A 24,799-nucleotide genomic window follows, 5' to 3' on the forward strand; every position below is an offset into this window, starting at 1 on the left:
ATGTAGTAGCACAGAGCACAGTCGTCTTCGTCGCACTTGTACTCTGAAGGAATTGGTTCACCCAGAACAACATCTTCAAATTTCAACATGTAAGGACATTACCAGGCTAGCTGGACTGTTATACCAGTTTGCAAGCTTTTTTAATGTTTTATTTTTTGATACATTATTACAATCCATGTACTTATTTAAGAACCTACATAGCTGTATGGACTCAGCAATACCTGACAGGACCAAATCATCTTCCTCAAGGAAGAGTAAACCTGTCTGGTGGACAGCAGCAATAAAACTCTATAATAAAAGGAAAAATTGCTATCATGGACCAAGAAGGAGCAGGTGCCAAGTTGGAAGCAATCTCTCCTTTGTCTGAACAAGCAAATAAGGTCACTGGTGAAATCCTCTAAGGCCAACTTCGAGTCCAAATTGGCCACATCCACTAAGGACAATCGCAAGGCCATCTTCATATACATCTGCATTCTCAAAGGTAACAGCCAAATCTGCTCTGAACTGGTGGTCAATAACACCACATAACACAAATGCCGTAGATATAGCCAACCTGCTTGCAGACAGGTTCAGTGAAAGCTTCACCCCCCCCCGTCCCCCCATCAGTAAATCAGGGCATCCCCAATGCCTGCCCCCCTCCCCTCATCACCAGGGAGCAGATCTTTAATGCCCTCTCAAAGGCAAAAAATACAGTCTCCATGGGACCCGACAGCATCCCTGGCTGTATCCTACATGAACTCAGGCATGAGTTTTCATCTCCATTAGGCACCCTATTCAGCCAAAGCTTGAGCACCAGCTTCATCCCAGCCAAATGGAGGACAGCCACTATTATCCCTCTACACAAAGGTGGAGTGTCCACTAACCCAGGTATCACACTGCCAGCCCAGCTATTGTGAATTTTATAAATAATTGTATGTCATTTGTGAATATTGATATGATTTATACAGAAATGTGTGTAAAGTACTGCGCTGACATGTAACCACATCATGCCCTATTGGAATAGAACAGGAATGTTACTTGCACTGTTGTGACTGTTTAGATGCATATGTTTAATGGAAACTGGAACACAGGAGGTTAACTTGAAAAAATTCAGAGAAAATAGTTGAAATTAAATTATTTTTTTATAATTGCTGGGCCATAAACAAAAGATGTTATCTCTCTGTTTCAGTGCAGTAGCAGACATAATGTCTAGAGCTAGAAGTTTTTTGTATTGTCTTGAAAGAGAAGCAGATTTATTTTATTTACTTGTTTGCCATTTGTTAACCGGGTTAGCCTGGCTGGGCAGATGCCCTTTTTCAGCAGAGACTTGAGAAGAAAAGCTCCAGATACGAAGATTACAATTTGTTACAAAAGAGCAATACAGATAAAAACAATAACATAATAAGAGAATGTTATTCGTTTTTAATATTGAATTATAAAGGTACATTTAGTAATCTTAAAATAACATGTAAATTATGTAGTTGTATGGTAAGAAATAGAAGGAAAGGAAGGAACTAGTAAGTAGGCAATGCTTACTTATAGCATCGAGTCAAGTAAGGGGAAATAGTGATTAAGAAAGAGGTACATCGTTACTGATATGGAAGTAGAAACATACAATTAGTAGAAGTGTTTTATTGTTTCTTGACTTCCAGGATCTACAAGCATATGAGAGATATGTATTTTTCACAGGGAGATTCTAAATTCTGTTAGTCCTGACAATGGGGGTTTAGCTTGTAAACTAAGGTCAGGTGACAAAAGTGATGTCATCCAAGCTAACCCAGCAGTAATATTTGATATTAATTTAAGGACATTGATAACCTTCAAATGCTTCACCACACACAGTTTGGTTTTGTCAAAGGGAGATCATGTCTGTTAAACTTGGTTGACTTCTTCAAAACAGTCACCAAAGCCATGGATGAGGGGAAGACTGTGCTCACTGCCTACCTTGACCCTAGCCAAAGCCTTTGGCACTATTCCCCACTCAGGCGTAATAGATAAACTCTCACAGCTAGGCATCAACCCGTATGTTACCAGATGAGTAGCTAACTGGCTCACTGATAGAACCCACTCAGTCAAAATAGGGGAAGCCACCTCTAGTACTAGACCTGTAATGAGCGGTCTACTCCAAGGATTGGTCTTGGGGCCTCTACTGTTTGGGATATACTTTTCTGAGGTGCAAGCCAAAACCAGTGGTCTGTGGCTGACCAAGTTTGCAGAGGATTGCAAGCTGGGTGCTGTCGTAAATTCCCCCTAATGATGTGAACATCCTCCAAGAGGGCCTTACCCAAACTAATGACTGGTGCCAGAAGTATGGTCTCAAACTAAATGCCAAGAAATGCATCATTATCCCCTTTGGGGAAAATAGCATACCCCTAACTATTACATTGACAGTGTACTAAGCATGCAATCAGTCGTGAGGGACTTGAGCACCCAGGTTGATAGCAACTTGACAATTGACCATCATGCTGCCTCTGTTATACGGAAGGCTTTTTACATGGCCCACCTCATAAGTAAGGGTATTTCATCCAGGGACAAGGAGATCATAACATCCCTGTACTCTTCCCTTATCAGACCCATTATCAAGTACAATGCCACCTTCGGCATGTACCTTGCCAAGCACATGCAGCAGCTGGAGAGACCACAGAGGTTCCTGACCAGGAAAGTCCAGGGTGTCAAGCACCTATCCTATACAGAAGGGCTAAAAGCCCTATCCTAGTACTCAGTTTTGTATAGACTGCTAAGAGGTAACCTGTGTCTGGCATACAAGGCCATCTCAGACCTAGCCTTGATGGAATTGCTGCATATCCATAAGTCAAACTCCACGTGGTGCAACCCACATGCAAGGCCTCAATCTGGTCTACGACTTTAATAGAACTTGTTGGCAGGAAAGATCTGTGTCCCAAAGACTCCCCGAGCTGTGGAATAGACTGTGTCTCAGTGTCAAGCAAAGTACCACTCTAGCCCTCTTTAAGAGAATAAACCAGGAAAAAGCACTCGGACAGCCGTTTACATCCCAGGACCTTTAATAACACAGCACAGTAACCAGCAAAAGAGTCACAACTGGAGTACACTTTCACTGTTGTATACCTCTTCCTACTAGGGATATATATTTCTGCTTTATTAGATATAAATGAATGTTGTGGCCAAGCCCCACATTTGTATGTCCCCACTTTCTTATTCCCTTTACCAAAACCCTTCTTTTCTAAAATGTTCTTAATGCATTTACCTTTTCTAAAAAACAAATTTCAAGGGGTGGTCAAACTTTATATTCAAATCTGACAATTTACCAAATCTACCCCATTCTTCTTTAAGGATTTCTGTAATCTCAGTATCCCAACTATAATCTAACACAAAAATGTTGTCAAACCTATTCTCCATAACATTTTCAGTACTCCAATTGTGACTCTCTTACTGGTTGCTGTGCTGTGTTATTAAAGGTCCCGGGGCGTAAACGGCTGTCTGAGTGCTTTTTCCTGGTTTATTAGTGACTGTTTAATGGCACTCTGTCCTATTTAAGAGAACCTGGATGACTGGATGGGAAACAGAAAATACACCCCCTGTGATCCCACCTGTGTCCCTGCTGGAAAGGGGAAGCAAGTGCTGACTTTGCTGGAACATGGGTGAAATTCTTAGCTAGGCTTATAAGTGCCTCTGGGCCAATAGCCAGTATCATCCTATGAACCTGTGAACCTATGAAATGGAACTGAGACAGTAGCACAGTGTTGGGTTAACAAAATTGAAGAGGTAAGTTGGACCATTGCACTTTATCTATAAAGTTGCAGTAATTGAGGAGTACTGTCAATGAAACCACATCCTTCCCATTAATTCTGCATGTCTAAAGCCTGAAACAATTGCATTACTATGTATTTTTACATTTTACATTAAGTACATTTTCATGAGTAAATGTTTGTTGGAAATTTTCATAAGTGTTCCAGGAAAAGCAATATTTTTGTATAGGGTTCGTCAGTCCTTAAAACTTTAAAGTATTTTGTCTTAGTATATGGATTATATAAAGGTATATTCCTTTTTACATCATAGTGATTGGGAAAAATTGTCCTTGTTTTAGATTATTTATTTTATATAGCTTGTGGTGATGGACAGGTTGACAGACGAGATCAGACAGGAGTCCCCGTGGACTATGATGTTTGCAGTGCAGATGACATTGTGATCTGTAGTGAGAGTAGGGAACCAGGTGGAGGAGACACTAGAGAGATGGAGATATGCTCTAGAGAGAAGAGGAATGAAGGTCAGCAGGACTAAGACAGAATATATGTTTGTGAATGAGAGGGAGGATGGAGGAATGGTGAGGATGCAAGGGGTAGAGGTGGCGAAGGTGGATGAGTTTAAATACTTGGGATCAATAGTTCAGAGTAATGGTGAGTGTGGAAGAGAGGTGAAGAAGAGAGTGCAGGCAGGATGGAGTGGGTGGAGAAGAGTGTCAGGAGTGATTTATGTAAGAGTGAAAGGGAAGGTCTACAAGAGGGTAGTGAGACCAGCTGTGTTATATGGGTTGGAGACAGTGGCATTGACAAAAAGGCAGGATTTAGAGCTGGATGCGGCAGAGTTAAAGATGTTAAGATTTGCACTGGGTGTGACGAGGGTGGAGAGAATTAGGAGTAAGTATATTAGAGGGTCAGCCCAGGTTGGAAGGTTAGGAGACAAAGCCAGAGAGGCAAGATTCCGTTGGTTAGGACATGTTCTGAGAAGGGATGCTGAGTATATTGGTAAAAAGATGCTAAGGATGACGCTACCAGGTAACAGGAAAAGAGGAAGGCCTAAGATAAGGTTTATGGATGTGGTGAGAGGACATGCAGGTGGGTGGTGTGACAGAGCAAGATGCAGAGGACAGGAAGAAATGTAAACAGATGATCCGCTGTGGCGACCCCTAACGGGAACAGCCAAAAGAAGATGATTTTATATAGCGTGTTAAAATTAAACAAAGGATGTGTATAGGCTTAAGATGTTGCTTTAGGTAGACTAGCATGCTTTTGAGTAGTGTCACTGTCTGTGTGTGTGTGTGCAGTGCATAAACTTTTGTAATAGGTTTTAGCGAATATCACAAATGTCATGCATTTTAAGGGAATTTTAGTATCTTTGACACACCACAAGTACATATAAATTCTGATGATGCTGTAAGATTATAAACAAGTATTTATCTAAAGAGTATCATATACATTTTTTATTATATCCTTTATTGTATTAATGTATGTGTGTGTGTACGGATGGAACCTTGGGCAGTTGAGATATGCATACCTCTCAACTGTACAGATTTTTACATAATGTCCAAATTTTTGCCTCATATTTTTGGTCTGTTTTTTCATAAAATTGTGTTTTCTGGCAAATTAATAGCAAATCATTAAAGACTGAAGTTAGAAAATGATGACAGACATTTGAGATTCAGACTTCATACCCATCAGAAAATTAATGGTAATGCAAAACCTGTTCTAAAAAACTAAGTTTGTAAGAGCAATATTTAAAAATGGTCCCTATTTATGAGCCTTTGTCCCACTTTATTTATGGCTTTGTCCAGATTTCTTGCTCTATGAGGTTGAGAGGTATGGAGATATGCCAGGTCTGTTGCTTCTAGATAGAGCTCACTAGTTATCTAATTAATTTGTGCAATAAATAAGACATGGTTATGTAACCATTTTTTTCCTTTTTGTATTTACAGGTGGTCAGAAACAACGAATTGCAATAGCAAGAGCTCTTCTTAAGGTAAATAGCGAATAAAGTGTTTACCTTTTTAAAGTATATAAAACCACAACTTTAGACAGAAGCAAACAGAAACAAAAGTACTTTAAATGCTGAAGATTTTCATGTAACCAGTTTCAGAAAGTCCTTGATTAAGTGGAATATTTCAAGAAAAACTCGAGAATGCTATTAACATACTGTTGAGCTTTTTTTTTTTTTTTTTGCCACTGGTTACTGTTCAGTTAGCATAGGCCTTATTCCACTGTGGCAGTAAAGCTTCTCTTGAGCCCCAATTCCCCTCAGTGTTCACAGACAATTTATGCTATGACTTGTGTATGTGTTCCCCCCCACAAGGGAATGGTCACCAGCCTCCTATGTACTGGGGCTGATGGGTCTTCTGTGGGAGGCTAATGAGTCTGAAAGCCACTACTTCTGGTTGCATAAGATGTCTTTAACAGTTTAGTTTGCTTCTTTGTCTCCTGCACATTATTAAGATGGAGTTGTTTACTGAGGTTGAGAAACTATAGAAAGAAATGAAGAGCAAGTCCAACATGGATATTCATCAGTCTACAATAGATGATGTATATAGTAATGTCTCCATTTATGACTAAATTGCAACAGCAAAAATGTAAGAAAATGGTGCATGATTTTCTGGTCTTTAAGACAGGGAATATTTTTGTATGGCCACGTGGAACATTGAATAATAAGGACAATGCTGTTCCATCTGATAATAGTTCTGATGAGGCGGAAAAGTTTCTTTCACCACTGGTACCGATGTTTTATCTGATAACTCTGCCAGTATGGATTTTCCTACCCACTCTTATGGATTCAGGCTGTCATCAGAAAGAGCCAGTGGTTGCAGTCCCTTTATCTATTCCTGTGTTTCCCAATTTACCTGTGTCCATGAGGAAACCAGTGTATCGGTGGTGGGGGGGGGCATTCACACAGTCAAGGAAGCGACGAAGGTCTCTATGATCCACCAGGATGACTGTAACATGGAATTGAGTTCAGGAACTTTAGTGTATAATATTTCATCTATCTCTTTGACAGAACCACGGAGGTCTCTTTTAGATAAAGGTTTGTCATTCATTCCAGTGAAATGCTCTGATTATAGTGATCTTGTATTGAATCTTAAACTTTTTACAGGCAACACCGCTTAAATGTATGTTTCCTGGAACTTGTTCAGCTGTGGGCATGAGGAAACCTAGTACTTTTGTCCATTCCCTTTATCCACTTCATGAAACTTTCTTGAAATTGTGCGTATCAGATATTTATGACTCTCTTAATGCTTGACACACTCAGAAGTTCTTTAACTGTAGATGAGCGTGCAGCTTTGTTTGAACTGCAAACAAATCATGATATTTAAATTCGCCCAGCTGATAACAGAGGGGTGGTTGTGGTTGTAAACAAAACTTGTTACCTTGAAAGCATGAATGCACTGCTGTTCGACTCTGATACTTATAGTTTGACATCTAGAGTTGCAATCAATAAGTTAACACAGTGTGTGCATGGAGATTTGTATGATGTTTTTAATGACCAGGATGGTTTCTTATGAATTATATGAGTTCTTAGCAATTGACAAACCTACAATCCCAGTAATGTATGGGTCTACCTAAAATCCACAAAAACTTGAATGATCTTCCTATCCGACTGATTTTTTCTGGCCATGGCTGGCAGACTGACCCCCTTTCTATTTATGTGGAGAATAAACTGAAACCTATTCTGGATAGATCACCTTCTGTGTTAAAGGACGCTGAGCATTTTTACTGACTCTCTTCGAATGTGCTGACAGCTTTAAATACATTTCCAGATGTATAATGGTTACTTTAGATATCTGTACATTTTTTGCTATTACACCTAATAATACTGGTGTTGATTCAATAAGACTTTTTTGTCTCATCACAGTGAATATTCTAGTGAACATGTTAGCCTCGTATATTTTTGTTGGAACTTATACCCGAGAATAATTTATTTTTGATGAGTGTTTTTATATTCAAAAATTAGATGTAGCAATGGGGACAGTTTGCGCTAACAGCTACACGAATATGATGATAGCACAATGGGAGGCAAAACATCTGTTGGGTGAAAATAGATTTTTTTGAGCATATTGAGTATTATAAGAGGTTTGTGGATGATGTATTTCTGTTATGGGATGGTCCATTAACTCTTCTCAATGATTTTATTTATGTAGACAGTAGTACTACTTTTCTTAGATTTACTATGGCTTGTTCTTATGAGGACATTGATTTTTTTAGATGTTTGGATAAAAATAGTGATGGTCTTATTGAAACTTGTATGTACAGGAAACCATGTTGGAAGAATACCCTTTTACATATTACGAGTATGCACCCTGAACACGTATATAAGAATGTGTTGAAAGGGCAGTCTATGAGGGTCTCCAGGTTACATACTGATGAGTCTCACTTAGAACAAGCATTTTTAGATTTGCATAAAGACTTTGTCAGTAAGGGGTATTCTGCTAGAGAGATTGAGAAATTGTTCTGTGAGACTTGTGGGGGCAGAAGGGGCAAAGCAAGACCATATCATTTGTCCCACAGAAGGGAAGGTGAAGATGATTCATTTGGAGGGTCTGTAGCTACTCAGATTAAAATTAGGGTTACGTTAACGTATTCTAGTGATGTTAGAATTGTATGTGGTGTTATAAAGAGGAACTGGCCGATTTTAATGACTGATGAGAATATTAAATGTGAAGTGGGTGATCAACCAACTTTTTGTTTTAGGAATAATCTGTCTCTCAAAAGACAGCTATGTTATGGTAATACTTCCAAAGCTGTTCTAAAATCTGAGAGAACAGGTACTCCTTGTATGTGTAAAGCATGCACTTTGATTTCATCTGATAAGTTCTTTATTCATCCTCTAACCAAAAAGAAATATGCCCCTGAGTTCTATGCAGAATGTAAGAGCATGAATTTAGTATATATAGCGATTTGTAATGCATGCTGTTTTTACGTAGGCAAGACGAATCGCTCCTTGAAGGAGCAGATTCTTGATCATTTGGGAGATATATGCAAGTGTGATGGTTTCAATGCCTTTGTGAAGCATGTTGCTTCTTTTGCTACACCTACTTTTTGTTTTTTGGTCTTGCAGTTGATGAACAATGATATGAGAAGGGGTGATATTGTTGGGTCTATGTTCGGCTACCAAATTTAAAAAAACGAACCACGAAACACCGAAAAGTAAACAAGACACAGTACAATCATCAAACTAAAAAATCGTTGAAAGAAACGACATCGAATGGCCATAGTCAGCCAATGTCACACACACAACCAGCCAAGGTTGGGAGCTGCACCCCCCACACACACCCCTAACTATGTATACCATCTCCGAGATCGCACTGCAGTGGGGAAAAGGAAAAATTTAAAAGGTTTCCCTTCACTTACATTACATATCACGTTACTTCCTGGTTGTTGGCCAACTATGGCCATTCAGTGTAGTTTTTTTCTATGCTACTTCAGTTCGCTGATTGTCCCATTCGCTCTTTTCCATTCAGTGTTTTGCACCTTTCTGTTTTTCAAATTCGGTAGCCCAACATAGGCCTGATATTGTTAATAAAACTGTGGTAGCAGAGATTAAATGGTTTATTGCACTTCAAGCTGATAAGAAATTTGGTTTAAATGAGCTGTGCCTTTAAAGCTGCCTCTGAAGTCACGCAAAGTGTGTCATTAATATTGTTTTATTCAATGATTGTGGTGTTTAAATGCTGTTTTTTAACCTGGCTTTTATGGTTTGAAGATGCTTCTTGTGTGTGAAAGCACTTACCAATTAAAGCTTGATGATCTTTAGCCTTGTTGGTTGGTCGGCTTTTACTTTATATGACTACTAAGTGTTTAACCTCTCCAGGTAAGGGTCGCCAACGTCCTACATACTGGGGCTGATGGGTCTTCTGTGGGAGGTTAGTGAGTCTGAAAGCCACTACTTCTGTTTGCATAAGATGTCTTAACGATTTAGTTCACTGCTTTGTCCACTGCACATGCCCAATATTATCCAGAGAGTTAGTATCCTGTCACTGTGTGATTAATGTTCACACCTCTTTGTGCTGTTTTCCAGTCTCCCTCCCAGTGACATAGAATCTTCATAATCCATGCTTCCCCAGAAATTCTACCACATGTTCATTTCTAGGACACTCTCCCACCAAATTCTCCCTACAAAGAGATGTGACCAGGCTTAAGCCCCGTCATTCTTTCCTCTAGTCAGTTCTAACTGCAAATTGAATTCTAGTCACCTGGTCCATTGTGTGGACTTTCATTAATTTTTGCCATGGAACTGGTTAAAATATGTTTAAGCAATAAGATAATGTGCCGAATCAGGAAAATGCAAGTGGCATGTTTCAAATTTAAATAACGTAGAGGCAAGAAAAGCAGTTCTCAGACAACCAGTTTATCATTAAAGAAAATAACATGATATTAATTAACTTCCTTGAGGGAAACGTCTTGCATACCAAAGAGTTCATCATGAATACCTGCACTACATCCCTTACGCACACCATTAAACAAAAAACTTCACACCCTTCAAGCCCTTCTCACTGTGGAGAATGTAGACATTTGTGCCATGACTGAGACTTGGTTTAAAGCTGCAGAAAGTACTCCCAAACTGCAAGACTACAATGCGTTCCACACATTTAGTCCACCAACAGCACAGACTTGGGTTAAAGGTGGAGGCATCTTATTTCAAGTTAGCAAGAAACATAACTCCAGATTGGTTAAATAGACTGGTACTATGGAGCTCATCCATGTGCAAGTCACCTTAGATATAGGGTACCTCACCATATCATTGCTACCTACACGTTATCATCTATGCCCCTAGGGTCTTACGACTCTTACCTAAATTTACTAGAGGCACTCACTATCCAAACAGATTTTTCATGGGTGACATTAACTATACCCCTCTATACACTGGGAAATGTACACTGTCAAACTCACAAGCTCCCCACTCAGGAATCATAGAAAAACTCAGTAAGCTAGGCATCAACCCCTATATCACTAGGTGGGTTGCAAACTGGTTCACAGATAGAACCCGCAGTGTGAAAGTAGCTGACTCCAAGTCAGACTGCCGACCAGTCACAAGTTGAGTCGCACAGGGTTCAGTCCTGGGTCCTCTCCTGTTTGGTATATACTTCTCTGAAGTCCAGGCCAACACGAAGGGACTCGGGCTGACAAATTTCGCAGATGATTGCAAGTTGGGAGCTATTAACTCCCCATGTGATGTTGACATCCTACAGAAAGGCCTCACTGAGATCAACGACTGGTGTCAGAACCATGGCCTTAAGCTCAATGCCAAAAAATATGTTGTCATCTGCATTGGGAAAAACCCGGTTCCCATGAATTACCACATCGATGGTAGTCCACTGAACACAGAAGTCATTATAAAAGATCTGGGAACAGATGTTGACAGCAACCTCTCTTTCAACCACCACATTGCCACTGTGGTCAGAAAGTCCTTCTATGTAGCACATCTCATTACTAAAGGTTTTGCATCCAGGAAGAAAGAGGTCATTGTCTCCCTCTACTCTTCCCTCATTAGGCCAGTCGAGTAAAATGCCTCATTTGGCATGTACCTCATTAGACGCCTACAACAACTGGAGAGGTCACATAAGTACCTCACAGAGAGGATTCTAGGCCTTAAGCACTTGTCCTATATGGACAGACTCAAAAAAACTCCCAGCTATTCTCTGTCTCATATTGCCTACTTAGAGGCGATCTCTGCTTCACTTACAAAGCTTTGTCTGACCCAGCTCTGTTAGAAATGCTACATCTAAAGAAATCCCAATCCCTCTGCACCTCACGCTCCACAGACCTCAACCTCATTGTCACAATCAACAGAGCGTGCTGGAGGGACAGGCTGATAACCCATAGACTGCCCATGCTATGGAGTAGACTTCCCATACATGTCAAACAGAGCACCTCACTGGCCCTCTTCAAGAGAAATCTTGAGGAGTGGATGGGAAATAGAAAATTCACCCTGGGGATCACTCCAGTGGCTCTACTTGACAAGAGGCACTTAGAACTAAGGTCGGGTGGCATGATGCCAGGGTAATCCTATCGGCTAGGCTTGTAAAGGCCCCAGGGCCATTAGCCTAGTACACTCCTATGAACCCAAGCATAACACTGCCTGAACTTTATTAACTCAAACACCCTAGAACAGATAGCTCCAGAGGATCAAGCATACTGGATCAGGTACTCACCAACATGGGAGTGTGTTGTCACCTGTCACGTCCTCACTAGCGAAGTCTGATCACAAAGCTGTCTCATTTAAAGTAAAACTAAACCCGTAAAAGGAACTATTCAAAGGCAAACTACATCCTATTAAGTGACATTTTTTTTCAAAATTCAAAGTTCCCCCAACCCCAAGACCACAGCTACCTATGCAGAATTATTTACAGAGTCCCTATACAAACAATGTCATTGGCTGCATAGAGGCTGCTGTACCTACCAGAAATAAGCCCAAAAACAAACACTAAAAATAAACCCCACTGGTGGAATCTTCACATAAACCTAAAAGAAAAAACGTATGGCCAAAATCAGGAAGAGCGACTCCCTTAAAGACAAGTGCTGTCTTATACAACTAAACAAGAAACTAAGAGGTCAAATTAAGTCCAGCAAAGTCAACTTCAAGGCCGGGATAGCTGCATAGGCTAAGGAAAATCAGTAGGGTTTCTTCAGCTGTATGTAGAACCTTAGAGATAACACACAGCAGTGTGTTGAACTGGTGGTGAATGGTACCACATTCATTGATCAGGGTGACAAAGCAAATCTACTGGGTGATAAACTCAGCTCAAACTTCAACCATTCACTACCCCTCAACTCCACCAGGTGAAATCTCCATCATACTTCCCCCAACTATCAATAGGGACCAGGTGCTATCAGCACTCGCTAAAGACAAGAACTTCATCCCCTGGGTCCTGGCAACATCCCTGGTTGCCTTCCTGAACAGTCTAAAACATGACCTATCAGGACTGTTTGAGCCATCCTTCATCTGCAGCCTTGAAACAAACTATGTTCCAAGTGATTGGAGGACTGCAACATTCATTCCCTTCCACAAGTTCAGACCATCAGCTGACTCAGGGAACTCAGGTCCATCAGTCTCACAAACCTAATATGTAAAGCCATGAAACAAATTATCATGGAAATGATAAAAAAGGGCATTGGCAACCTACACACACAGCGCCCATCACAATTTGTCTTTAAGGGAAGGTCATACCTATTTTACCTGGTAGTCTTCTTTGAGAGGTTCACCAAGGCAATGGATGAGGGTAAAATAGTGCATACTGCATATCCTGACCTGGCCAAGACATTCAATACAATACCCCACTTAGTCATTATTGACAAGGTCTCAGAGGTAGACATAATCTGGACATAATTCACTGGATTGCTGGCTCACTGACAGGACACACGAAGTCAGGATTGATGAGACCACCTCCACTAAGAGACCGGTCAGCAGCAGATTACCCCAGGCCTCTGTAGGGGGCCTGCTCCTGTTTGGCATGTATTTCTTAGAAGTCAAGGCTAATGCTTAAGACCTCGGGCTCACCTTGTTCGTAGATTACTGTAAATTTGGGCCAATTATAGATTCCCCCAGGACATCAACATCTTGCTGTGGATTTAACACAGACAAATGACTGGTGCCAAAGCCATGGCCTAAAACTGAATGCCAAAAAAAGCATTATAATGCCCTTTGGGGAAACTGTCAATCCAAAATAATTACTACATCAATAAAATGCCCCTAAGAGTCAACCCAGTAGTAAGGTATCTGAGAACATATGTACACAGCAATGTGGCCTTTGACCATCATTACTAAAATAATAAAAAATCACTGTGTCGCTGAATGTATAGGAAAGAGTATGGCATCCAGATCCAAGGAAGTTATAGTACTACTCTACTCAGCCCGTATCAGATCTATCACTGACTATAGTGCTCCCTTTGGCATGCATCTAACCAGGGACTTGCAACAATTGGAGCGCCAACAAAGGTTCTCACCATGAGAATTCAGAGCATGAATACTTGTCCTACACTGACCACATAAATGCTGTGTGTGTCTGTATTCATTCTCCCTCGGGCTGCTGAGAGTGGATCTTTTGCTTACAGAGCTTTCTTAGACCCAGCCCTGATGGATCCATTGTACATGCACATAAACATCACCAGAAACACTAGATACAGGGATCTGAACTTTACTTGTGGCAAACAGAATGTGTTGGACAGACAGATATGTATCCCAAAGGATCCCCACACTATGGAATATCCTCCTCATCCATATAAAACAGACTGCATCCCTGACCCTATTGAAAGAAAATCTTGACAGTTGGATGGAAAATCATAAATCCCCCCGCCCCCGGTTTGGTGCCCTTGTCCCTTACGGACAGAGGCTGTCAGAAGTGTTATCTAACTAACTCCTCCTTACAAATCCTTAGTTACATCCCTGCTAATATACCCTCCATATAGATGCCTATGATACATGATACTCCGGACACAAAATGGTCTGGGGTGTGCAGGTAGGCTTGTGAGGGTCCTAGTGGTCATTAGCCTAGTGACAATTTATGAACCTATAAAATACAGGTTTATTTACATTTGTTTACCGGAAAAGTCTGACTGGGCCAGAAGCCCATTTTCAGCAGAGGCCCGTGGAGAAAAGCTCCACAGAAATACAAGTAATATACAATAATTGGATAGTACAGTAGTATCCATACAGTAAAGATGCAGAATACATGTCTTCTAGTTAGTCTATACAAAGTAGTATTCAATACAGTTTCGTCCAGACCCTTACCAAGTACAAAATGGCTTTTGGACAACAATGGAAAAAAGTAGCGATGACGGCATGAAAATGCATCATATTACTGACATACTGAGTGGTTAATTAATTTATTTATTTTTTTGAAATTTTTTGACCAGGTAGTTTCACTAAACCCATGGCTATACCTCTCAACTGTAGTGTTTTTTCTCAATATATTCCAGTTTGCATCCTTAATTCAGATCACTTAATGAAGTACCAGTTTGCCTCTCAAATGATGACATTTACTATAAAGCCTTTGATTTTCTAAATATTTATATTCACACACACGCGCGCACACACACACACATGTGTGTGTGCATACACAGCATTGCAGCATGGGTGATAGCAGTGGGTGATGTGATCAGAGCTCTCTATCAGCTGAAAAATAGCAGAAGAGAGTGAGAGCCTGGGAGTAGAAAAAGCATGTAGGAATAAGAAACGAAACAATGAACCCTGTTGTACTGAGTCAGTGAATCGCATTATGTAATTGGTGTGTCTAACGCTAAACTCTAAATAAATGGATGGTCTTACTACCTTTTGTCTCAAAAGAATGTGCAGTGCTGACTGAGAATAACAACACATGCAAGTATTATGATGTATATCTTTGGCTCACAATTGATTCTTTTAGTGTTATCAGAATGTCTGCTACAGATTGGAATCGGTTTCCTGTAGACTGTTACTAGGAAAGAATGTGGTTGAATAGCAGCATGGCCTGACTTGCATCACAACATCCAAGTTGCAGATCATCTATGCTTACTTTGCATACTTGCAAACTGTTCCGTTCAAATGGCCTTAAAGTTTGGTAGCTATTCATGTTCCAAGTAACTTAGTGTGTCTGCTCATTGAAACTCAACTATGAGTAAATGTAAACTATTGTATCAAAACCGGTGGTTGATGGAAGGTATTTTAAAGTAATGCAATGCACAAAGTAAATAATTGAACTGCACAAAGCAGTCTATTTCAAGTATCATAATGGGCTGACACACCAAGTTCTCGAGGGAAAATACAGCAAACATAAAATTCAGTGAGGAGGAGGAGAATGATAATGACGATGATGATACTTATGCTAATACTATAATGCACAATTCACTGCAGATTAAAAAAACTGAATTCTTGTTTATGCACATTAACTGATGGAAGATATTTTAAAGTGTTAAACTTCAGAAAATATATTTTTAAAACCAAAAAAAAATAGTCTTTGCTTCACACATCCTGAGGCAACATACTATGTAAGGGACATCAGTCTGTTTATTTAAATCTAACAGAGTCTCCTGAAAACTGTGACGAACATAAAAATAATTAATATGCGATTGCATCTAAAAATCATGCACTTGAGCATCTGTTAGTGCTAAGCTTCAGTTAGTGTTGGCCCAGTCATTGTAAGATCTCGAATGAGTCCATGTTCTGTGAGAGTGTGTCATGTTCTACCTGCCTTGCAAATGACTTTTATGGTATTTTGGCATGGGAATTTTGTAAATTTTTTTGTTCTAAACTGAAAGATGAATTGTATTGCTCATGACAGAGCTTCATAGAGTGAATGACCCGTGGTTTACAGTCTTGAGGCATCAGACAGAGTTTAGCAACCCAGCTAAGCTATAGGTTTGGAGTGTGTATGTGGGTGGGCTACTAATGTATTTGTTTGCAGCTATATAGAGTCTCACAATGCTTACACTAGACAATTTTGCTGGATAAGCTGATGTTATCATCTTGACTGGGGTGCTTTGTAATGACTGACGCTTTATAAATGAAACCTGATACCAGCCTGCGAAAACATGCTTCAGGAGAAGCCTCCTGTTGTACACCAAAATGCAAAGCCCCAGGAACTCGCAAATGTAGACATCTGTGAAGTTACCAAGACATGGTTTAAAGCAGCAGTTACCCTAGCAGTGCAAGGTTTCAGTGCCTTCCACACTTCTAGACCACAAAGGTTCCATACCAAATGAATGCAGGAAGTAAACACAATGTCCTAAGCTGATAGCCTCAAAGCCCGGTCTCTTTACTCAGTATCATACAGAATTCTGAGAGGTGATCTTTGCCTGGCATAGATCTATCCTGTCGAGTGCTAGACAGCTCATCTACTCAGTAGCCAATTACCCTTCTCTCTCCCCACTTCAACTCTGGGAGTCCCCCATATATCAGGAATAATACAACAGTGATTTCAGTCAGGACATAGTACAGTTGTGTAAGTTGCAGTATTCCTCCCCACCCCACATCACCTCTTCTTTGGCTTACTTCAACTTTCCTTTTTGTCTCCCCCTCTGTTTTGCTATGTAGAAATGGGGAGAGTTTATTTGCCAGTTCGAGCTACACATCTCCTAGCTGACCAGTCGTCCTATGGCCACTGCATTGGAGATGGCCTGAGGATTCAAGCTCATACATACGTGGATTTATATACCCCTTTGCTTATTAGCTGATGTCATTCACTGAACATACAACCTCAAGAAGGTAAAGCTTTGATACCCAGGCTATCAGCGGTGACAACCCATTTGTCAGGAATACTGTAACATCCACTGTTGTGGTAAGTTCTTACACAACTGTACTTTATGTATTTATTCATTCACTTGATAGTAACTGTACACCTCAGATGTTTAATTGTAGTCATACAAGTGGTTGTGATTGGTGGTCATGTTTCGTGTGTGTGTGTGTGTGTGTGTGTAGATGCATTCAGCTGCCCCTGACATATTTTGGTATGTTCCTTGTAAAGTTTCTGGGTTTTTTTTGTTAGTTTTTTTTTTTTTCAGGGAAATTAATGAGGATTGGAGTTAATAAGTAATGACAGGCATTTGAGTTTCAGGCTTAATAACCTTCAGCACAAGCATGCTAATGCAAAGCCTGTTATTCTTGCAAATTTCTAAGTGTGTAAGGGCAGTAGCTGTCCCTGATTTTGGTCCTTTGTCTACCATTATTTTTCATCCATGTGTGCGCGTGTATTTACATATCACATACACTTGTGTGTGTGTGTACTTTTTTCAGACTCTTTTTAATAAATGGTCAGAACAGTGAGATATGAAGTGTTCTGTTGATCTCCTTTAGTATGTGTGCCCTTCATAATTGAGACTGCTGAACCAAATGGGTGGTCAATAAGTGAGAAAGTGAGAGTTACTATTATGCAAAATTGTGAGTAAATGCAGTGTTGATATTTGTGGTAATAACTTGACAAAGAAGCCACCTACATGTAAATTTATAGTATCAAATGAATGCTTACATAATGCTGGAAAACTGGTTGGTGTCTTAACTACCACTGCTTTGGAAATATTTGTAGATGTCCTCCTATTCATCTGTTGCAGTATTCATAACACAAGGGAGTTCCCAGTCGTAGACAACCCAACGTCAGTCAGTATACATAAGACCACTATTGTAGGGTGTGTGGTACATCGCACGTAGACTGTGATCAGCCATCGGCCATAAAAGTGATGTATGCACCAACCATCCTTAGAACATTTCTGCTGTCAGATCCGAACACCAGATTCCAATATACAGTCTGACTCAGAGTCAAATTCAGATAAGTGCCCCATTGGGAAATTGTTTCGACTTTTGCTGATATTTTGGTTAGGGTTCATGTCATCCAAGAGGGGCAAGTGCCAATGTGGATGACAAATTCCACACAAGGATAGCCCATCTCCAGTGCCTGTTCTGCATAGGCTCAAACTAAGACCACAAAAACTGCTCTGTTTGTCAGAAATTTGTCCCAAAGACTTTAAGGAGTAGATTATCCTCCCTTGTCCATCTACCTTGAGAATCAAGGCTAAAAGCTGCTAGCAAAAAGTGCAATGGAGGGATCCCTGGGGCCCCAAGCTGAGTCTGCTTTGAAGCAGAAGGCCAAAAAAACAAAAGCCCGAACCTTCTTTTGTGCCTCTGGATACCAATGTCTCTCTTGAAGTGGAAGACAGCCTGGAAACATGCCTGATTCACAGCCCAGATCAGCAGGCTGACCTTGACGTCTAGGCCGCCTTGGAGCAGAACATTAGCACGTCCACAGAAGCCAAGCAGGCATCTATGTCAGATGTCCAAGGGGGGAACCACAGCTTGTGATTACTGAAGGCCCTAAGGGAATTCCACCGATCTTTGTTAGGGAAGAGGTAGATTCCAACCTGATCGAATGTAGGCCTGCGTTGGGCTCTCCAACCCTTACATAAAGCAGACCTGCATGGGAAAAACAAACAAAAAAACAAGCATTTGTCTTCTCCAAAAGATCCTGCTAGCGATAGTCAGCAATTTACCCTGGACCTTTTCAATACCCTTATGTCACTCTGGCCTCCTCCAGGCTTTACAGCCTCCCACTCAGTACTGTCCATACCTCTCAACATGGAAACATCAAAAATCTGGACAAAGCTCATAAATTTGTATGCTGATAACATACAATTTGCATGCATAATTATGTAACCCTGCCCACTGCAATGGAATTGTGGGATATGGTAGAATGGGGCCTCTCCCTTACAGCCATTCCAATGTCCCATTACTTGGCTATTTCACTCCATTTACCATAAACACTGTAATGTGCATACTGCTTTACTTCTTCAATGATTTGGATTTCATTTAAAAGTATTTTTACATTTTACAGCACAAACACTAATAGACATCTGCTAAACAAAACAATGCAGTCTCACAATGAAAACAGACTTAGCATTAATTAGCATTAAAACTTCTCTACCCTTGAAACTCACATTCACTGAAACAGCATTGAAGCCCACATTCAAAGAAAGTACATCTGGCCAGTGGCAGAAAAAGATTAACTTTGGGCTGTTTTCAAATCATAGGCCCCTTGGGCACGAAACATACACATCTTCTTTGATGCACCTTCCTGATTGTATTAAATTATATTCCTAGTATAATACACAATAGTAGAGGGTGTTTTAAATTTATTGTTTTGAACATTTTTCCAGTAAACAATGAAATAAAATGCATGCACCAATAATGACAAAACTGCCAAATTCAGAAATTTCCATTATAAAAGTCTACTCGAACTTCTAAAATCCACCAGTATCAGTAAATATGCACAGTCTCTGCAGAAGTAAAAGTCATCTAAATAATTCCACATTAAAGAGATCTGTAACCAATGAAGAGGTTGCTGGTAGCAAACAACTTTATATTTCATTGCTTCATTTACAAATAAAGTGCCTGTTGTCCTTGAGGAATAATTTGCCTATGTTGCATTAAAAAATGATAAGCTAGTAATATTGCAACAGGGAATGGATGGCAAAATGATAATCGGTTCATAGTTATTAGTTATCGCCGCCAAACAGGACATACTCAGGACTGCAGCATCCACCCCCTTTAAAAGTACAACACAGTACAAGATCAGCAATACATCTAGATACTGTGGAAGTAGAACCCACAGCCTACTGCATCAAAAGCAAGCATTCAACCTGTTATGCTATTAACAATATAAGCAGACTCAGCATAAGCAGCACTAAACTTCTCTTCCCCTGAAGCTCTCAGCTCCATTTAAAATCCACTCGACACTCAACTGTATCTCTTATCTTTGCAGCACAAGAAATCTGGAAAAAGCCAAAATTTATTGGTGGGGACAAAAGTCCAAAAACCAGGGACACATTTTAAACATTGCTTGTATAATCCTGGAAAGTTGCTAGAATAAAATGTGTTACCACCATGCATTTCACTGCCAAAACTTGAACCCAGGACCCTGTGCACTACAGTCAGAGCAACATACCACTATGCCAAATAAGATGTTTCCTGAAAGGTAGGAAGACTGAAACATAAATGGCTATCATTTAGTGAATTCAGTTCTCACCCACCATAGCTCTCAACTTCTTAGCCCAAAATACCTGGACAAAGCCAATAATAGAGGAATACAGCCCCAAAAATAGGGACAAATTTCAAATATTGATCTTAAAAACTTGGAAAATTGCTATAATAAAAGGTTCATGTTACCATGTATTTTCTGAAGAATATGAAGTCTGAAATTCAAATGCCTGTCATTATTTCGTCAATTCAGTCCTTCACTGATTTGCCACAAAAATCCAGAAAACCACAGATATTATGAGAAACAGAACAAAAATGAGGCAAGAAACCTGGACAGTTTTCACAAGTGGTTGGTAGGGAATTCAGGCTCTTGCTACCTGTTCCAAAGGTACAGGGTTTGAGCTTGGGTAACTCTAACCACCAGGCATATTTAACTGAAGTAGGTCTAGATTTTTAATTTTAGAATAATGTTTGCATTCTCAGACTGAAACAACAAGAAGGCATTTCATAAGCCATAATAGGTATCTGTAGTCTCTCTGGCCCAAACGTCAACCTGATGAATAAAACGTGAACATTGTTATTTAGATAATTATGTTTCTAAATCTGTGCAGTGGATTAGGGAAACTTAACATTTTAGGTGTGGTGTGAAACATACCAAAGTGCTAAAACTGAATGCATAAATTCACAAAGTAAATGAGCAACGCAAGTGTCTTCATCTCAAGATATAAGCAAACAATATAATATATACATTACTGTCAGCTGGCATGTTTCAAGAACAAAAAGCAACTTTCTTCTGCAACATAAACAAGTTAGTCAGTAGTTAATCTTTATTATAAATCATTTATTGCCCTCTAGTAAAGTGCATAAAACTAGAAATGACCAAACAATGCAAGATATCATTTGTACATATGCAGAATGGCTGCCATAGGAAGTTCATAGTCATTTAGAAAGGAGGACTGTAGAAAATCAACCTAAAGTGCTCAATATCCTGTTCTCAGCAAAATTTTAGTACAAAAAAATGGTGTGGACTGACAAGCTCCTCCAAGTTATTATAGCATACTCCAAATCATTGATTTGTGGACACAGATCTCAGGTAGTGAGAGGATTTTCCTTTCTCAACACATATAGAACTTCTATAGAAAGGTTATTCTGTAACCAGGTCTAATGAGATGCCTAATTACACCAATAATCAAGGAGTACAAAGCATTGGGAAGGAAGGGAACTCAAGTTAAAAAATAGCTTGTATCATTTTATCTGATTAATTATTACTCTTATCCTGGAGGTATAGTTAGCTACATTACATGTACATGAAATAAAATATCCTACCTCACAGTGTCTTTTGTTTAAAAAAAAAAATGCTTGATCTCCAACTTGTTGAAACTGCCTCAGTAACATTTCTGAAGTCAGTATCATTCAGTTTGTTTCCAACTTACTACATCTGCAGTTTTCTAAGCTTTCCCTTATTTAATAACACTTTGCCAGGTGAAACGGGCATCTGCTTCACTGGGAGACATATCTCCTTGCTCTATTTTCTAGTTGAATGGTGGATTATTTATCTACATACTATTCGAAATACAGCACGTGAACAACCTTTCACACATTGGAACTTCTTCCTTCATAGAATATTCAGGACCACAAACCACAGACGGGCTTAAACATTCTCATTATCCTAACATTTTATGCATAACAAATTGTGTGCAGTCCCATTCTTAAAGTGAACACTGAATTATATCTAATTTGTATCTCACACACACACACACACACACACACACACACACACACACACACACACACACACACACACACACACACACACACACACCCTTACATAATGGAGCCTTGCTTGCATAACATAATGGAGCCTTGCTTCCATAACATAATGGAGTCTTGCTTGCCTTGAATGCATAACACAACAGAGCCTTGCTTGCCTTGAATGCGTAACACAACAGAGCCTTGCTTGCGTTGAATGCGTAACACAACAGAGCCTTGCTTGCGTTGAATGCGTAACACAACAGAGCCTTGCTTGCTTTGAATGCATAACATACGGAGCCTTGCTTGCCTTGAATGCATAACATACTGAGCCTTGCTTGCCTTGAATGCATAACGTAACGGAGCCTTGCTGGCCTAGAATGCATAACGTAATGGAGCCTTGCTTGCCTTGAATGCATAACGTAACTGAGCCTTGCTTGCCTTGAATGCATAACGTAACTGAACCTTGCTTGCCTTGAATGCATAATGTAACGGAGCCTTGCTTGCCTTGAATGCATAAAATAACGAACCTTGAATAAAGGTAAAATAACGAACCACATTCCCTACCGAACAGAGCCTTGAATATGTAAAATAACAAACAAGCCTTAAATGTCTAGAGCTTTTCCCTTACAGTTTGTAGCACCGCTCATGGAAGAAACTGCTTGTCCAGCATCATATGTCTGTTCCCTATTTAGCCACCACTTACATTCCCTAATGGAGCCTTGAATATATAAAATAACAAACAAACCTTAAATATATAAAATAAACCTTGCAGCATATGTTCCTGGACCTTCGCACCTTAAAAGCAAAGGAGTCTTTCCCTTGCAGTTTAAGAACTATTTTGCAGCACCACTCATAGTAGCCGGAAATGCTCGCATGTCATCCCTGGAGCTCGATTCTGACAGGCTGGCAGGCTGTTCACGGAGCTGACGTCATCGCGCACGTGATGACGTCAGGTCAATAAGAAAAATGTAAAAAAGAAATCTGGGAAACTCCGAAACTAAGGGGTGCCACTTGGGAATCATGGCACCCCATTATTTGGACCTCAAAACCAGTAATAACTGAGAAATTCGGCATAGTTGAGAGGTATGGTACTCTCTTTCCACTTAAAAGAACTAGGGAAGAGGATACATCTGAGGAAAAGGCATCTTCATGGGATGAGTCCCTGACTTGCTGTTTTCAGATCCCTTCCCCCCTGGATTATGCCTAGCCTCAAGAGGAATCAAATGGCACAGACTCACCAATGGAAGACCTGTCCTTTGGAGAGACCCTAGCCAAGATGAGAGACCAATTTAAATGGGATAGCACCCAAGTATCTGAAGTACAAAAGAAATATCATGACCTATTACAGGAAGAATCACCTAACCCATCAGCTATCCCTCATGTATTACCTGCCTTTCTGGATGCATTTGCTTCAGTTTCTCAGGAAGCAGATTCCCATCTACCTACCCCCAAAACACCAGTCTGCTCCTACAATGTTTCAGGGGATTGCAAGCTCCTCTACAGTTGTCCTCCCACAGACTTTTCTGTAATTTGTGGGTTCTAACAAGCCATCAAAATTGCTACCCTCCACTACCCTCTTACCATCTGATAAGGATAGTAGGATTCTGGATAGACTAGGCAAAAAAGTACTTACTTCTGCCACTCTGGCATTCAGGGCCGTAAATTACCAAATACTAAATTTGTATTGGAACTTATTAACTTTTGCAGGTAATTGTGGGCCTACCTGACTCTAACAGTGAAACCTTGGCTAAGTCATTGCTTTGTGCTTCTTCTCAAGTAGCACGCCCATAAAATGCAGCTATGATGCTGCAGAGACTTCCACCAGAGCAGCTGCCTCTGGATCGGTCAGTAATGTCAAGATTTTTTTGGCTAAGGCTTCAAGCCTTACCTATGGACATTAAAGCTAAATGTATGGATGCTCCTCTGGACAATTCTGCTTTATTTGGATTTGCAGCTGCTAACCTGTGTAAATCTCTGCAGGAAAAGGGTAAAGAACTGCAGGAATTTAAACATATTTTTGTTTTCCCAGTTCCCAAGTTCCAAATAAATTACCCTGCAAAGCCTGTATTTGTGCGTAGACATTCTCGTCACACCCAAGCTAGAACAAAAAAGAGTGACAGGAGACAACAGCAGCCTAGGGCTCCACTATCAACCCTGCCATCCAATTGGCCCTTTTCAGATAAGCCATCCTCTCTTTGACTGCTTTTCCCCTCCTGCCCACATCCCACTTTTGCAGCACCTGTATCATTAGGGCTATCCCTGCCAGCCTGGCAAAGCATAACTCAAGATTCCTGGGTCCTCTCTGTTATACAGAAAGGGTACGTCATGGTATGGGATCAACTACCCTCCTTCAGGGGCATCCTTCAACCTCCCAGGGAACAACTTGCCTTTTTTCCAGATGTTCTGTTAGAATTACTGAACCAAGGGACCATTCAGTATGTCCCCAAAAAACAAATAGGCAAAGGATTTTATTCCAGGTTGTTCCTGGTGCCCAGGAAGGAGCATCCCTTGAGACCCATCTTTGACCTGTCACGTTTCAATACCTTCCCAAAAGTACCCACTTTCCGCATGCTGACACTCCAGACTCTGTTCCCACTCATTCTGCCCCAAGCATTCATGGTTACCCTGGCTGTCAAAGATGCATATCTGCACACTCCCATGCATCCCAACTACAGGAAATTTTTGCACTTCTCTGTATCATTAGGGCATTTTTCAATTGTGTGCCATGCCCTTTGGGCTTTCTGTCGCACCTAGAGTCTTCACCAAATGCCTTACTCCCGTGATTGCCTACTGCAGACTCCAGGGAATACACATCTTTCTATATCTGGGCAATCTTCTCCTTCTAGCTGCCTCCATAGAGGAGTTGGAGAAAAACATTGCCTCCACCATC

General features: G+C 40.4%; 1 protein-coding gene across 1 annotated transcript in view; it reads left to right on the top strand.

Moving 5' to 3' along the window:
* Positions 1–24,799, top strand: part of ABCB10 (ATP binding cassette subfamily B member 10) — a 690,016-nt gene that overhangs the window by 551,166 nt on the left and 114,051 nt on the right. The window contains exon 10 of the mRNA XM_044076125.1: positions 5,651–5,694. Within this exon, the coding sequence (XP_043932060.1) occupies positions 5,651–5,694 (44 nt within the window). The remainder of the gene's footprint in view (positions 1–5,650; positions 5,695–24,799) is intronic.

This window comes from Protopterus annectens, chromosome 1.part1 (genome assembly GCF_019279795.1).
Source record: "Protopterus annectens isolate FY-2018-M chromosome 1.part1, PAN1.0, whole genome shotgun sequence".
Taxonomy (NCBI): Eukaryota; Metazoa; Chordata; order Ceratodontiformes; family Protopteridae; genus Protopterus; species Protopterus annectens.